The 15,413-nt window shown below is 46.6% G+C and overlaps 1 protein-coding gene and 1 long non-coding RNA gene across 2 annotated transcripts in view; both read left to right on the top strand.

The window, feature by feature from the left end:
- The first annotated feature begins 6,520 nt into the window (after positions 1-6,520).
- The window catches only part of KCNK13 (potassium two pore domain channel subfamily K member 13), an 81,556-nt gene continuing 72,663 nt past the window's right edge, over positions 6,521-15,413 (top strand). The window contains exon 1 of the mRNA XM_055717172.1: positions 6,521-7,169. Coding sequence (XP_055573147.1) covers positions 6,833-7,169 — 337 coding nt within the window. The 5' untranslated portion in view covers positions 6,521-6,832. The remainder of the gene's footprint in view (positions 7,170-15,413) is intronic.
- On the top strand, positions 7,180-14,174 carry LOC129736553 (uncharacterized). The gene is made up of 3 exons (XR_008733321.1): positions 7,180-12,508; positions 12,705-12,792; positions 12,976-14,174. It is a non-coding gene; the product is annotated as an uncharacterized LOC129736553 (long non-coding RNA).

The following is a 15,413-nucleotide window of genomic DNA, read 5'->3' as shown; positions in this document are numbered from 1 at the left end:
TGTGCTGGTGCAAACAATGTGCATGCATTTCTGCAGTGCTGCTAATTAGGTTGTAAAGAAGGAAGTTGTGCATTTTTCTGTGCCTAAATCGTTCAAACAATTTGATCAAGCCCTAGCCAATTTTAAGGGCTAATATAATTGCTTACGTTTTGTAAAAGCTCAGCTGACTCCTAAGCCCCAGCTGTACAAGGTCCCATACTGGGGTTATAAACCATGCGTCACAAACATCACAACCTGGAAGGGAAGTGAACTCTGCAGAGCTGCCATACACCCTGTAGGAGAGATCAAGGTGGACGACTAGAAATGTGGTTACACAATGGCACTTCAATATTGGACTGCTTTGCTGTAGCCATTAACATAATAGGATAATAAAAGTTTACTCCCTCCTGGAAAAAGGAAGGAAACTTGGTTGTTGCTTATGATTCTGAAAAGGTTAAATCTTCTGTCAAGGGCAGTGTAGCATTTGCAGTTTCTTATTGGAGTCACATAGTAAAACAATGATCTCATTTTGGTTTGCTCAAGACCATGATACAGTGATCTATTTAGAGTCTTTTCACCGTACTTGAGATTAAATCCAGCATCACAGAAGGTAAAAAGGCATAGAAGGTACCATGCATTTTGTTCCATGTTAGGTGTGCAAATGTGCTACGATATTATAACTGTGTCATTTGGTGACCTTCCCAAACGTTTCAACATGCTTTTTTCAGCAGTTACTGATATGTTAATTCCTTGTACTTTCTTCTGCTAAGGCTTACTATGGTTTTGATATTCCAGACTGTCTTCCAGTAAACAAATATGAATACAGTAACAGAAATAATTGCACAAAAAATCCAGGTAAATTATAATTACTAGAGAGATGTGATACCAAGAACTGAATATTGAAATCGGTAGATCAATGTCATATATAGATATTCAGTGTGACATGCTCTGGCTACCCAACGTGTGTATTTGAAAAAGCTAGAATGGAGATGTAATGTTCTTTATAATGCTAGATGCTACCTAATCCCATAGGTATTTTTACTGACATCGGTAAAGTTGCTGACATTTTACAGCTGCAGAATTAATCACTGTGACCCAGGATGTCAGAAATTTAGCAGAACACTGACAGTAGTCACACCATTCCCTTTCTCTTACCTCCGAGCTTCTTTTAATCTGAGCAACTGTAACTGGCATCCTAAAGGGCAAAAGAAAGAAACACAGCAAAAAGCACTGGAGACTGAAGGGAGATGTGAAAGTTCAGACAAATAAGTTCCTATGTTAATCAACAGTCTCTATATCCTTGGCTTTTTTTCTTTTTGTAATATACTCTTTTCTGCTTCTCCACTTATCAAGATTTTATCTCTGTTCAGACTATTTCCCAGTACTGCTTTCTAAATGTTGCTGCAGTGCTTTCAAGGTATTGTGACCCCATTGTATTAATCAGAATAAAAAGTTCATCCTTTAGTTGAAAGTATTTTCCATTGCTTAGAACGGAGGACTGCAAGCGGGCTCCTGGATTCTTTTACTAACTCTGTTCTGACTTCACACTAGTTGATTTGTGTGTCTCTGATTCTCGCTTAACATGCAAATCACTACCGGACACAGTTCTAGCATGAATAAACAACTTTGCTCTGAATTGTGGTTGGATGGTATGCAGTCTGGAAAACTAAGCTATCAACTCGACCAGGTTTTTCTTACCTGCTGAAATGCTGAAAGATAAACAGCATGCAAATGCAAAGTGGCTTCCAAAAGTGGAAGTTGTTCTTAAGGACAGCTCTCGAGCAGTCCCTTGTAGGGGCTTTTAAGCCCTGTCTATCTGCCTCACTCTCCCAATTGTAAAATTTAATTTCCAAATATATTTTAAAAAAACCCCACCTATAGGGTATTCTCTAAGTATAAATGAAATATTGTCTTCCTCAGGTAGACTGGAATACAATTATCTTTATCAGCCACGCTTTAGTAACTGATGTGAAAGATATGGAAAAAGTTTTCACATTTCTCATTCCTGAGAATCTCTTTTATACAGCAAGGCTCAGTTGTCTTTACTGCTAAGTGTCTTCTGCTTTGGGAGGGATGTGCACACTAGATAAAGGCAAGAAGCAACATTCTGGCTGAACATGAGCCAGCGGTGTGCCCAGGTGGCCAAGAAGGCCAACAGCATCCTGGCTTGTGTCTGAAACAGTGTGGCCAGCAGGACTAGGGCAGTGATGGTCCCCCTGTGCTCGGCACTGGCGAGGCCGCACCTTGAGTCCTGTGTCCAGGTTTGGCCCCTCACTGCAGGAGGATGTAGAGGTGCTGGAGCGTGTCCAGGGAAGGGCAATGAGGCTGGTGAAGGGTCTGGAGCACAAGTCCCATGAGGAGCAGCTGAGGGACCTGGGGCTGTTTAGCCTGGAGAAAAGGAAACTCAGGGGAGACCTTATCACTCTCTACAGCTCCCTGCAAGGAGGTTGCAGCGAGGTGGGTGTGGGTCTCTTCTCCCAAGTAGCAAGTGATAGGACAAGATGAAATGGCCTCAATTTGCACCAGGGGAGATATTAGGAAATATTTCTTCAGTGAAAGGGTTGTCAAGCATTGGAACAGGCTGCCCAGGGGCACGGTGGAATCGCCATGCCTAGAGGCATTTAAAAAAAAATAAATGTGTAGATGTGGCACTTAGGGACATGTTTAGTGGTGGACTTGGCAGTGTTATGTGAACAGTTGGACTCGATGATCTTAAAGGTCTTTTCCAACCTAGATGATTCTATGATTTTTTACTTCACATTCAGTAGGACTCCCCCAGAGATACAATCTCTTTGAAACTCCTAGCAAAGCAATGGGGATGTTGAAAAGTTTAGCGTATTCTAGATGCCCCAAGTGTTACACATTCATGAGGTTTTGGAATTTTTTTCCAATTTAGTTTGTTAACATCAAGGTTATTAAGTTCCAGAAGAAGATTTGTTCAGCATCAAAGGTAACAGAAAGCTGCTTCCTTTGCCTCTCTAGCAATATGTTTTATTATGTATAAAATTTGCTCAGGAGTAAATTGCAGCTCTCCTATAGCAGCTCATAGATAAGCAGTGTATTTTATTTAAATGTACCACCTTATCACTTCCAAAGGAGATGTTTAATCAAAAAGTACCAACACTGTCAACGAACGAGAGTAAATCTCTGTGTGATGCTTCCAAGTAATTTGCTGATGCATTAATAATAGCTCTGTTCTGACCAGACATTTGTTGGTAATCGTTACTAGGGTGCTCAGTGACTGTAGTTTTGTTACAGAATCCCAGAATCATGGAATTGTGAGGGTTGGAAGGGACCTCTGGAGATCATCTAGTCCAGTCCCCTGCTAAAGCAGGTTGTCCTAGAGCAGGCTGCACATAGTTGCATCCAGGTGGGTTTTGAATGCCTCCAGAGAAGGAGGCTCCACAGACTCTCTGGGCAGCCTCAGAGTAAAGTTCTTCTGCACACTGAGATGGAACTTCTTGTGTGGCAGTTTGTGCCCATTGCCCCTTGTCCTGTCACTGGGCACCACTGAAATGAGACTGGCCCCATGCTCTTGGCACCCGCCCTTAAGATATTTGTAAATATGTTAATTACAGGGTTCTCATTTACCATTATCAACAGAACTAGTAAAGACACTGATTTTTTTTCCTATTATTTACAATCACGCTAAGCCTCACCACCACCAGTCTCTTTGTCACGAAATACCTGCACACATAGACACTAGGGAGCTGTGTGCTGCTGGTGCTGAGGGGTAGGTAGGGCACATGTAGCAGGTTTCCTGATAACGATGCCACCAGGGACTGTACTGAGGTTAATGGCAATGCAGTGTTTGTGCTCACAAGGTGTTAACTTTGGTTTGGAGTTAAACATCAGCAACAGGTTTAACCATTTTTTTTTACCTGAAATGAAAAGCTATTTTTTTTTCCTAATGCCAGTGAATACATTGCTTTTCTTTATTCAGCCTTGCTTAAATGCTCTTAATGGGTGACTGCATCATTACACTGTCTGTGCTTTCCACACACTCCAGTTTTTCCAGCTACCTACCCAACAACAATGGAATTAATGACCTTTTATACAAGAAAGTATTCTTTAGAATAAGTACCTTAATTAAAACAGAGGAAGTAAAGGAAGAAAAGGAGCTTAAAACAATAAAAGGTGCCACACCTGTGATATTTGACAGCCACCTTCTCATTTTCCACTTCAGGATTCCAGTCAATATCAGCTCACGCTTTCTTGATCCCTTAACAGTAAGCATGTCCTTAAAAAGCTGCTTTCTCAAGAGGTTAAATCACAGCACATCCTTCAGTGTTTTAGTTTGGTGAAGATCAGGTTTGACAAATTAAGGGAAGTTGCCATTTTTGATATCCAGTGACACTAGTACACTTCATTGTCATTCAAAACCATGCCAGATGTTCTTATCTGCATTAATTCTTACCTGCTCCCCCTACACCCAAGACCAACACAAGAATAACTTTTCCTCACTAACAAAATAGTATGTAAATAATAGGAGGAGCTCAATAGCCTTGAATAATTTTCCCGGGAAAATTCTTGGGATAATGTGATCGTTGTTCACATTCCTTTGGGCAATCACATTGATGTCATGGTTTTTAAATGATAGAAGTAGACTGCCAACCTTTTTGATGTATCCTTCTCCAAAACAGGCATCCAACACTAGCCAAAGATGATACACCTCAGATACACCTCAAACACACCTCAAAAAGCAGATCAATAATCACATGTTGTAATGGCAGTTAAAGTTCCTGTTCCCACCGTGCTATTCCAAGCCACCCAAGGACAACTTTGATGGATGAAGACCTCAGTGTGCACTGAGGGTGCTCAGTCAGTTCTGCCTCTGCTGGCTGCGAGAGCACTCACTGAGAGCCATCTTTCTGGCAAAGCAGGGAAATACAGGGGTGTGTTTTTTTTCCTCTAATAGTAACTATCAATAGTTTTTAAGATACACCAGCATTTTTTATGGAAGCATGTGGTTACCTTTAGCACTTGGCACAGAGTGTGGTTAGTTTGACTGGCATCTTGTCTTCCTCTTTTTTTTGGCTGTGTAATGTCTTCCAGTGTTGCTGCTAATTTTAATTGCCATATGTCAGTCTATGCTGCAGACTAATGAAAGAGGAATAAAATCCTGCAACATGATGTGTTCTGTATTACCTACGAATAAAACAAATAAAACCAATGGGAATAAACAAAGGGGAAGCGTGAGTCTCATTCATCCTCGGCTGTTGCTTTGCTGTGCGATGTGAGGAAGTGACTTAGCTTTCCTCTGTGCCTGGTGCCCAAGCAGATGCGCTGCCACGCAGCTGGTGATCCTCCCTCGAGCACCGGCACAGAGTTGCCCGCAGCCCCCTCCCAGGGCTCTGACCCGATACCTGAATACGCCTCAGGCTGAGAGACCACCAGTGACTCTTACACTGAGCGTGTATGATTGTGCACCGCAAAGGGAGATTTCTAACTGCTAAGACCTTAGTGTTAGCTCCCATTGCTTTTTAACTGCATTTAACTGGGGGGGAAGAAAAAAAAAAAAGGTAGTTGTTGTAGTAATACCTCATTAACCTGCTTTCTAAAATTAAAAGTTGTCTTTCACTAGAAAGAAAGAGTGTTTATATACTAATATGTTTTACAGAGCTGAATTCTAGCTCTGAATGATTTTAAAGTAGAATTCATCACTGTAGTAATTGCCAGATATTGCAGAGTTTAGCTTTTTTTCCTTATAGTAACACGGATTTTTCCAGAAGGTTTGGATCGCGAGCTCTTTGCCCCTGAGAACGATGCGTTTTGAAGCCACACCGCAGCTGGAGAGCTGCCTCTGCCTTCCGCGGCCCTCCGACTGCCCGATTCTGGAGGACGGAGACGCCACAACCTGTCGCGACAGCAAGCGGTGGCCAGCCCTGCCGAGCGAGAGGTGCCCTCTTTTGGCAGAGGGGGGTCATTTGTGTTGCTTCGATAGCAGGGGCACCTCATCGGCCGCAGGTGTTTACTCCGGGGCTCTGTGAGAGGCCCCGTGCCCGCGGCGACCCCAGCGGACGGGGCGGACGGCAGCCCCGACGGGCGGGAAGGCGGCGGCCGCTGGCGGGGCACCCCCCGCCCCTCGGAGAGGCGGAGGCCGCGGGGCAGCCGTCCTCCGTGGGCCCGCCCCGCCAGGTGCCGGCCCGGCCCGCCCTGCCCGCAGCGCCGGCGAGACCCTCGAGGCGGCGGCCGCGCCTCTGCTGAGGGGAGCGTCCCTCCGGGGCGCGGCGCGGCGCGGCCACGGCGCGGCCAGCCCGGAGCTGGGGGCCGCCGCCTCCGTCGGACCGGGGCGGAGGAGCCCCGCGCCGGCGAGGGAGGGCGGCGGGGCGAGCTGCCCTCCGGCGACCTGCCGCCGGTCCCGCCTCGCCCCCCCCCGCGGCAGGCAGGAGGCGCCTGGCGGTTGCCTGTCCCTGCGCCCCGCTCCGACGTGCTTGGGGCGGGGAAGGAAGGGGATATGAAACCGGCGGGGCCGGGAGCCCGGCGCGGGGCGCGGCGGGGCTGAGGGGCTCTGCGCGACGCGACGGGACGGGACGGGGCGGGACGGGACGGGACGGGCGGCTCCCTCGCCCGCAGGATGCGCCGCAGCCCGCAGCCCGTCCGCCGCGGGGCCGTGCCGTGCGCGGTGGGGCAGTGCCCTGCCCCCGGGGCGGAGGTGCCGGACGGCTCCCGGGAGCGCCACTCGCCGCCGCCGCCGCCGGGCACCGCGGCACCCTGAGCTTGCGGCCGCGGCCCTGCGCACGCCTGGCGGGCGGCGCCGTGATGCCCGGCGGCGGCGGCGGCAGCGGCGGCGGCGGCGGGAGGGCCCCGACGTAGCGTGGCGGCGAGGCAGCCCGGTCCCGCGGGGCGGAGGATGGCGTGTCGCGGCGGCTGCTGCTCCAGCGCGGGTCGCCTGAACGCGGACAACGCGCGGTTCCTCCTGCTGGCGGTGCTGATCGTGCTGTACATGCTGTGCGGCGCCGCCGTCTTCTCGGCCATCGAGCTGCCCACGGAGCGGGAGGCCAAGGAGCGCTGGGAGGAGCGGCTGGAGAACTTCACCCGGCGCCACAACCTCAGCCGCGCCGAGCTCCGGCACTTCCTTCGGGAGTACGAGGAGGCCAGCGTGGCCGGCATCCGCGTCGATGACATCCGGCCCCGGTGGGATTTCACCGGCGCTTTCTACTTCGTGGGCACCGTCGTTTCCACTATCGGTGAGCGGCGGCGGGGCGAGGGCGGGCGGGGATGCGCAGCCCCCTCTCCCCTTCCCCGGGCTTCAGCGGGCTTCGTGCCCGTGCCGGGCAGGGTCCTGTCCCCTCGCTGCTCCTTTGTTCCCTCCGCCCACCGAAGAGACGCTGCGGGGGGAAGCACCGCGCCGCGGAGATGAGACGCGCCCCGGGCAACGGCCCCCGGAGCGTGCGGCGGCCGGCTGCCCTCCCCGCTCCCCGGCCAGCTGCCCCCCACCCCGGCCGGCTGTCCCCCCTCCCCTGCCGGCTGTACCCTCGCTCCCCGGCCAGCTGTCCCCCACCCCGGCTGGCTGTCCCCCCCCCCGCTCCGGCCGGTTGTCCGCCCTCCCCTCCCGGCTGCACCCCCGCTCCCCGGCCGGCAGCCCCCCTCCCCGGGGCTCGCTTGCCTAGCAGAGCAACTTGGCCTTGGCATGCGGTGGCAGATTTTGTGGGAGAACAGTCGCGCCCAGAGCCGAAAGCTTTAAACAAATGCTGTATGTCTTTAAATGCTGGGAAATCTTATTATAGCGAATCTCAGATCGGGAGGTAGGTGGCTTCGTAGGTTGTGAGCTCGGAAGGGACCTTTCTGAGGATCTAGTTAGTTCTTAATGAGAACCATAAAATAGGGTTTGTAGCGTCCAGCTACAAAGCATGCAACTTGGAAATGTTGGGTTCCAAACCACTTGGCTTTTTGCTCTTCCGGCTTTCAGAGACAAAATCAACCAGTGGGTGGGCGCTGCTTATTTCGTTTGGGAATAAACCCGAGTTTATTCAGGTTGAAGGAGCCTTCGGGAGGAAGGCGATACTGAATAGAAATTCCGAGGGGGCTTACGAGAGTACATCAAGATGCAAAGGGACAGCACCAGGCACTGACATACGCACCCCAGGGAGCCCATGGGTGTCAACAGAAAGGCTTCCTTCGGGCAGCTGCGGGCAGCTGAAAGCCTGGAGAAACAGACCTTTAGCTAAAGACAGGCGATGTTGTGTGTGTTTACCACTAGGGCAAATGGAGTCACTAAATCTTGGTAATGCTATCTCCAATGCACATCAGTCTTCCTCCACGTTTGAAATGCACACTGAGGAATGGTTGGTTAATTACCAACAGCAATTCTTCAGGAAATCTCCGTTAACACTCGTTCCCCGACAGAGTTTTGAGATGCCTTGCTTTATGCAGGACATGTGAGAGTTTGTGCTGCAGGCTGTAGAATACCTGATGCTTTCCGGTGGTTCTGCTCAGCCTGTCCCTAAACACTGAGTTTCTTAGGTCTGCAGTTAATTTTATCGTGAAAGATGCCATCACACTAGTTTTATATTTCCTCGGGGCATCAAGATTTGGGTGTTTGTGTCCTTAGACCTTGTCTGTAAGACCAAGAACTATGCTTGAATGTTCTGCTGAACTGGTAATTTAAAATAACTTCTAACGTTGTTAAACCCATTTTTGCAAACTGCTGTAGCCGTTTGGCATTGTAACATCTCCTGTAAGGTGTGCTTCTTGTATGAGCAAAATACATGTTGATACTAACCTTTGCTACAGTCACAGAATCGTAGTAAAGAGAACTGGGACCAGGTCTCCAAAGTGCACCTGGTCCACCTCTGTTACCAGAGGAGGACAATTATATGTGACTTCTTTTTACCTAATAGAAGTTTGGCCAAGCTGCCATCTTGAACCTGCACTGTTGGAGATCCCACAACTTCCACAAGGAATCCAGCCTTGTGCATTATTATCCTCACTAGAAAAAAAGGTTTTCCTGATGCCTACCTTACTGCAGTTCAGTGACTTGCATTTCTGTCTTACCATCCTTCATACCCAGAGAATGGCCTCTTAGGTACTCAAAGATCGTTGTCATGTGTCCTTTCAGTCTTCTCATTCAGAAAACCCCAATGTTGTAACCCCGCTTTGCAGTGATACAGTTACTTCTCATATATTAACTGATGCCGGTAGTTCTTAACATTCATATTTATCATATATAAATGAGATTGTAGAGGAGAGAGGGGTATCTGTGGTCTTACTAACTGTAGCTGCTTGCAAACACAAGCATCCACTTACCCACTCACACTTTCTGGTAGTTTCTCAGGCTTGCTGATTTCCATAGCCCACAATTTAGAGCTCCATCAATGTTTCTGAAGAAAATATCCTTGAGACCCCTTTTGCTTCAGATTGTGTCTGCTCTATAGACGTTGGCAATTTACATCCTGTCCCTTCTTTTGAACTGGCATGGCTTTTTCTCAGTCTTATCAATGGTGTCACTTTCTGGGTGTGTTTTATCAATTGCATCATTTTTTCTTAATCCCGTCAGTGGCATTGCACTCTTTCAGTCATATCAGTGGCATCCCTCTTTCTTAATCTTCTCAGTAGCATTGCTACTTTGTGAGACTGTGGGTTTCAGCTCTTGATCTTAGCTTGTGCTGCAGGCTGTGCTCTCCAGACGTACACAAGACTGTTGTGCTTTGGCCAGATCCCCTCAGCTGTGCCATGCAGGAGGGTTCTCCTGCAGGCTCTGCAACCACACGCTCATTTTTATGAACTGTATTGGGGTCCTAACAATAGGGTTTGTTTTATGCATCTCAAATCAAGATTTTTGCTGTCTTGTCAGCCCTTCCCAAATGGTCCACATCTTTCATGCCCCAGTATAGTGCCCCAAAGTTCATGTATTACTCCATCTTGTGACCTTGCTAGTTCTGAGGAAAGTGGAAGGATTATTCCATGTGGTTTTCAGTCTATACTTCTGGTGGCTTTTCTACATTTCTACATTTCTACATTTCTACAGCTAAATAGAATTTTGTGACTTCAGCTAAAAGCACTTTTTCAGGAATGGGTGCTTTTATGGCATATTACTAGTATCAGCTAACTTTCTACACTCAGCACTATGTGCTGGTATAGGAGCTTTTGATTTAGCAGGTAAATTGTTGTAAAAGCAGTCATCTTTTATTTCTTTTGTAAATTTCTTTTTTTCTCTTTGGCATAGAGGAAATTATTTTGCTACTCCACCAGCATAAATATATTTTTTCTGCAGTCAATAATGCAAACCTAGACACTTTGATATACCGCTAAAGAATCACTCAAAAGTTACCTGTAGCATCTACTGCTTCCTGTACTTTAGCTAGAAATACCATCATGTATTTTTGCGTTTCAGAGGAAAGAAGAGAGTTTTGCGATATCCAAGGGAATGACACTGTCTTTTTAATTAAGATTCACATGAAATGTTTTTCACATAGGTATCAGAGCATGGTGTCAGTGCTTCAAGTCAAGAGGTCAAAACTAAATATAACCAGCCTAATTTTATTTGTCAAGAAAATAACAAAGCTAAACAGAGCTGAACTAATAAGAAATAAATAGTTTGTCTTTTCTTAGTTTACTAATTTAGAGTTCATTCCATAAAAGGGTTTATTCCTATCAGTACTCAGCCTGTAACTCCAAATTTTAATATGTCTTTTGGACTCTGTGTAAGCCATTATGGAATAAAGGCCACATGTTTGTCATGGTCAGACCAGGCTGGATGGGGCTTTGAGCAGCCTTGTCTAGAGGAGGGTGTTGGAACTAGATGATCTTTAAGGTCCCTTCCAACCCAAAACATTCTATGATCCTGTGATCTATTATTCTGTTTTATTTAGTATAAAACACACTGCCCATGTAATTACTATTAATGTTGTTTTGAGGAGTGGTGGCAGGGGTTGTGCCAGGGTTGCTAGCTAACTAAAGGGGAAGAATACATTGCAACTAACGATTGTGCTCTGGGACACGTATGCACTGTCTGCTTATTAACTAATGCTCAAATTGATGATTTTTGGAAGGTGTGACCCAGCATTAATGCTACTATTAGAAATGTAGGAAGGTAGCGACAAATACCTGCCCTACTGGGACACTGTAGACCAGCCAGGAGGTGATCCCAAGGAAAAAGATGGGGTCGAAGCCTCTCCATCCCATGAAGGCAGATGCCTAAGTCTAACCTGCAGAAGGAGACCACAGGTGTGTATTGGGCTCCTCCATAAGCCCACTTTGGTTTCTGATCAGCCCTTTGTCACATAGTGTAGTGTCCCTTTTGCTTAGAAATTGGGTGGTAGTAGTGCTCAGGACGCGAGAGATCAAAGCAACTTCTTTCTCAGCAAGGACTTGAAGCAACATCCTCGTGTCTCAGCAGAGTGCCCTTACCACCGGTCTGGGGAATATTTTTAAGCCAGGATTCTCGGTGTTTTCTGTTGAAACTCATTTACTTTGCAGAGACTGATAAAATATTCTGCAGACTAGAAAGTACAAGCTAAGTCCTGATTTGCACTTCAGTGAATGTTTATTTGGTTTATAGAGGCGGGTACAGCATTTGGTAGGCTCTGGGTGTTCAGCAGCATTAGACTGTAGGGTTGCAGTCATCAGCAGGCACTCTTGATACTGAAGGACCTCTGTGGTACCTTGTGACAGTAGTGCCTCCAAGAGGTAGGGAGCTGCTGCCCAGGTGTCTGAAGATCAGTGCATTGGATCACTGCCTACCTTTTGTGACAGACACCTGGGCACCCTCAGTTCCACTGGAAATAGGTGGACACTACGACCCCTGAGCAATACAGAGGGTTAGCATACTGGGATATTTGCAGCATCTAGATCCTCCTCTGCTCTTTGAAACCATTGGAAAAAACCTGTTACTGACTTCAGTTGCGTCAAATGAATGATTTGTCAATGCCTCAAGACACCCTTATCTCATGAGCAGCTATTTTTCTTTGAATAACTTAAGAACGTTGAAAGGACTGTGTTTCCTTTTTCTTTTAAAAAAACCCCACCTATGCTCACCCCAGCCCATATTATGATCTTGATTAAAACCTGTTTATTTTAACTGTAAATGGCACAAAATGTATCTTGTCATAAAGGCACAGCCTGAAGCAACTCCTCAAACTGGCGTATGATACAGCTGCCCTTTTCACGGGGTGATGGAGGTTGGAGAGGGTCTCTGCAGATCCTCTGCAGATGCTCTAGTCCAGCCTGTGCTCCAGGCGGGGTCAGCTGCAGCCAGCTGTGCAGGGATGTGTCCTCCTGGGGTCTGGGTATCTCCATGGACAGTCCATAAGCTCTCAGGACAACCTGTGCCGGTGTTCAACCACCCTCGCAGTAAAAGAGGGGGTTTTTCTCCTGTTAAATGGAATTGCCTGTATTTTCAATTTGTGCCTGTTGCCTCTTGTGTTTTTTCTGTGTGAACTGTTCACGAGCAGTGAGGTGAAGGAGGAAGTTGCATCATCCTCACAAAACAAGGCACATTTTCTGGAGAAATTGTCAAAATTTGCATCCTTCTTCTCTGCAAGAAGCTGCAGCATGTTGGGCCAGAGGTGTAAAGTCTTCTTGCAAGGTGAGAAAAGAGATTTCTCCACTGATGCATTACCTGAGGCCAAAGAGGTAAAATCTCCTGGAGTGACAGGTGAGGTGTTTACCACAGAGTGACAAGCAACAACAGAGCCTATTGTACAGAAGGGGTAGAAGGAGTCACAGCATCTTCTTCAAGCAGCTTAGAGAGGGTTGCTGACAAGAGCATTGTTTGCTGACAGGGATATCTGCATGGTGTGAGGCAGCTGCACTGGCCCTGTTAGAGCAGTCTGTAATGGCATGAAGGAGGGAGTGCTGACCAATGTCGGAGTAAGTACCTGTTTCCTCATTTTCACCTGCGTAACTGCAGTACTTACTACTGAGTGGAGTTACAGCTGTGCAAGAGAAAAGTGTGCATGGGGATAATGCCCAGCAAACCACCAAGGTCATTAAAACCAGAGAGCTGGGCTACTGCTTGTAGCCTTGAGATTACCCTGTCTTTACCATGTGTAGAGTGAACACAACTGCACTGAACGATCCACCTGAGGCCAAGGACCAGGCTTGCTCCTGGAGTCACAGAGACCAAAGGATGTGCCATTGCCTAACCATACTGAGCTATTTGAACTTGTACAGCACAAGGTACTTTGTTCTCCTAGCTAACGTTTTTCTTCTTTAAGTATTGTTTACGCGCAAGCAGACCTAATGATTCCAAGTGACCTGCTTCAGCCACTGAGCCATAACCACAGCTCCGTAATCCCAGGTGGGACAAAGAGATAAGCTTACAGGAGCTAGTGTTCCCTTTTTTGTAGATTCATTCAGTTTCTGGGTTTTTCTAATCATAGACTCTGGTCTTCTCTTGCTTCTTGGTGAGCTGATGCTTCAAGGAAGTTGTGCATGTGCAGAAAGCGTGTCCTGCCATTTAGAGGAAAGCAATACAAGTAGAATCTTTTAGTTGTGCTTGAAGCTGTACCCCTCATTCATTAATAAAGCGTGTCATCTCGCTGCTTCACTTTATCCAGGCCAGCAGTGAGAACAGAACTATTCTTTGACTGAGAGAGGCTAAGCTCATTGTTACGCCCATAAAGTCTATTGTCATTCTTGTCCTTGAATGTCAGTTGCCTAGCTGCGAACTTTGGAAGACAGCATCAGACCCTGAATCCTGTCCTGAATGCAACCCCCTATAGATTTGATTTTAAAGAGATCCATCTTTTCCTTAAAAACAGTGGCATGCAGCTGTTGAATAAAAGCATAGTGATTAAAGTTCTGCCACAAGAAGGGGAGTTTGGGTTTCAGGTCCCTGCTTTGACCACAGCTCTCACATTCTGCCTATTCTTGATAGAGGCTACATTTAGTGGAGGGCAATGTGTACATAATTTTAAGTTTTATGGATCCTTTACTGATTCCAGGATGCTTTTCACCAAGGCTGCTGTCGGTGATGGAGACATTCCTATGAGGAAGAACTTGTTCATCATGGGGGCTGTTTCAGACACCCTGCTGAGCTGCCTGCCTTTCCCTGGTACCACGTACAGTACCAGAGCATGCAAGGACTGGATTACATTCCTCGAGCCACTAAGCCTCTGAGTCCTTTCCTGGATATAAAGTAGTTTCTGTCATCTTGCCATACTCACCAGCAGAAGTGCAAAGATTGCACCACGCTGTTCAGATTCTCTTTAAGATAACCACTTACAAATAAAAGATTTAGTTCCAACGAGCTCTGATGAAGGTAATGTATTGATGGTTTCCCTGCTTTCTCCTATTGTGGAGTGACCAGGAGGATAGGAATACTCCAAATATCAGTGCAGGTCATGATTGCTTAAGTTAGTGTGACACATATTCTCTTTTTTCCTTTGAATCTACCACATCCTGCAGTCTCTGACTTGACAGGCGTGGTCCACTTACACCCTGAAAAGATGGGGTACAGGTTACCGAATGTCACGTCTGCTGTCCTTTCCTTTTTGGCATACTTTAAAAATGATAATTTTTTTCCAGGATGAAAAAATATTCAAAGATCTCATAGTTTCAGTGCAGAAAACTAGAAACTCTGATGAGCATAAACATTATGCAAGAAACAGCTTCTTAAAAAAGTAATTGTGCTAATTAATGTATCAACAACTTCATTGTGATAATTTAAAAGTGAAAAGTGCATTTGGCTGAGTAACTAACATTGAACAAGGAGATGAAGTTTAGAAGAGAAGATCTTGCTTTGAAATATTTCAGAGATGTATGAGAAACAAAATGAAAAATAGTTACACTGATTGCTTTGGAGGCTGTTTTTTTCAGAAGGTATTGAAACAATCCTGCTGGCCTACATTGAGTAAACAGGGTTTGTTTTTTTTTTCAAAATAGTGTAGCATTTGCATTAAGAGGACTGCAAAGGGGATTTTAATTAAAGATAAAAAGTGTCTCACCCAATATATGTCTTAAAATTGGAGCTACAAAAGAAAGAGGAACAACAAGACTTGCCTGATGCCAACAAGAGGACACAGCAGCCATAAACAATGAAATTAGAGGCAGCGAAGAACAAAATTTATTTGACATGCAGGGAGCTGGCAGTGAAGAAAAAAACCCCACCAAACAAATTGGGCAAAAATGTTCCTCTCTCGTTTTGATATTTGGAGAAGAAAGTTTTGTCTAGTGTATATAAAAAAGTCTTTCATTAATTATAGGTCATCTTTAAAATGCATTCTAATACTCCTGCATTGACAGCCCTGAGAGCCTGAAAGATATATATGCTGTGGGAGGAGGATGGGACTGTTTCCCTTCCCTTGGCTTGGGAGGGTGCCTCAGCAGAGGCTTCTCTAGAGCAGAAGGCGCCTCACTTCTCATTCCCATCCTTCATCGCCACCCCCTGCCCTGCTTTGTTCTGTGTTTGCCAATAAAGGCTGCTTAGGCTGATGCTTGAGGGAAGTTGCAGGTAAACTGAGGCCATTTACTTGCTTTACAGAGACTAC

The sequence above is a fragment of the Falco cherrug genome, chromosome 7, assembly GCF_023634085.1.
Source record: "Falco cherrug isolate bFalChe1 chromosome 7, bFalChe1.pri, whole genome shotgun sequence".
Classification (NCBI taxonomy): domain Eukaryota; kingdom Metazoa; phylum Chordata; class Aves; order Falconiformes; family Falconidae; genus Falco; species Falco cherrug.
This window is presented reverse-complemented; position numbering and strand designations above follow the sequence as displayed.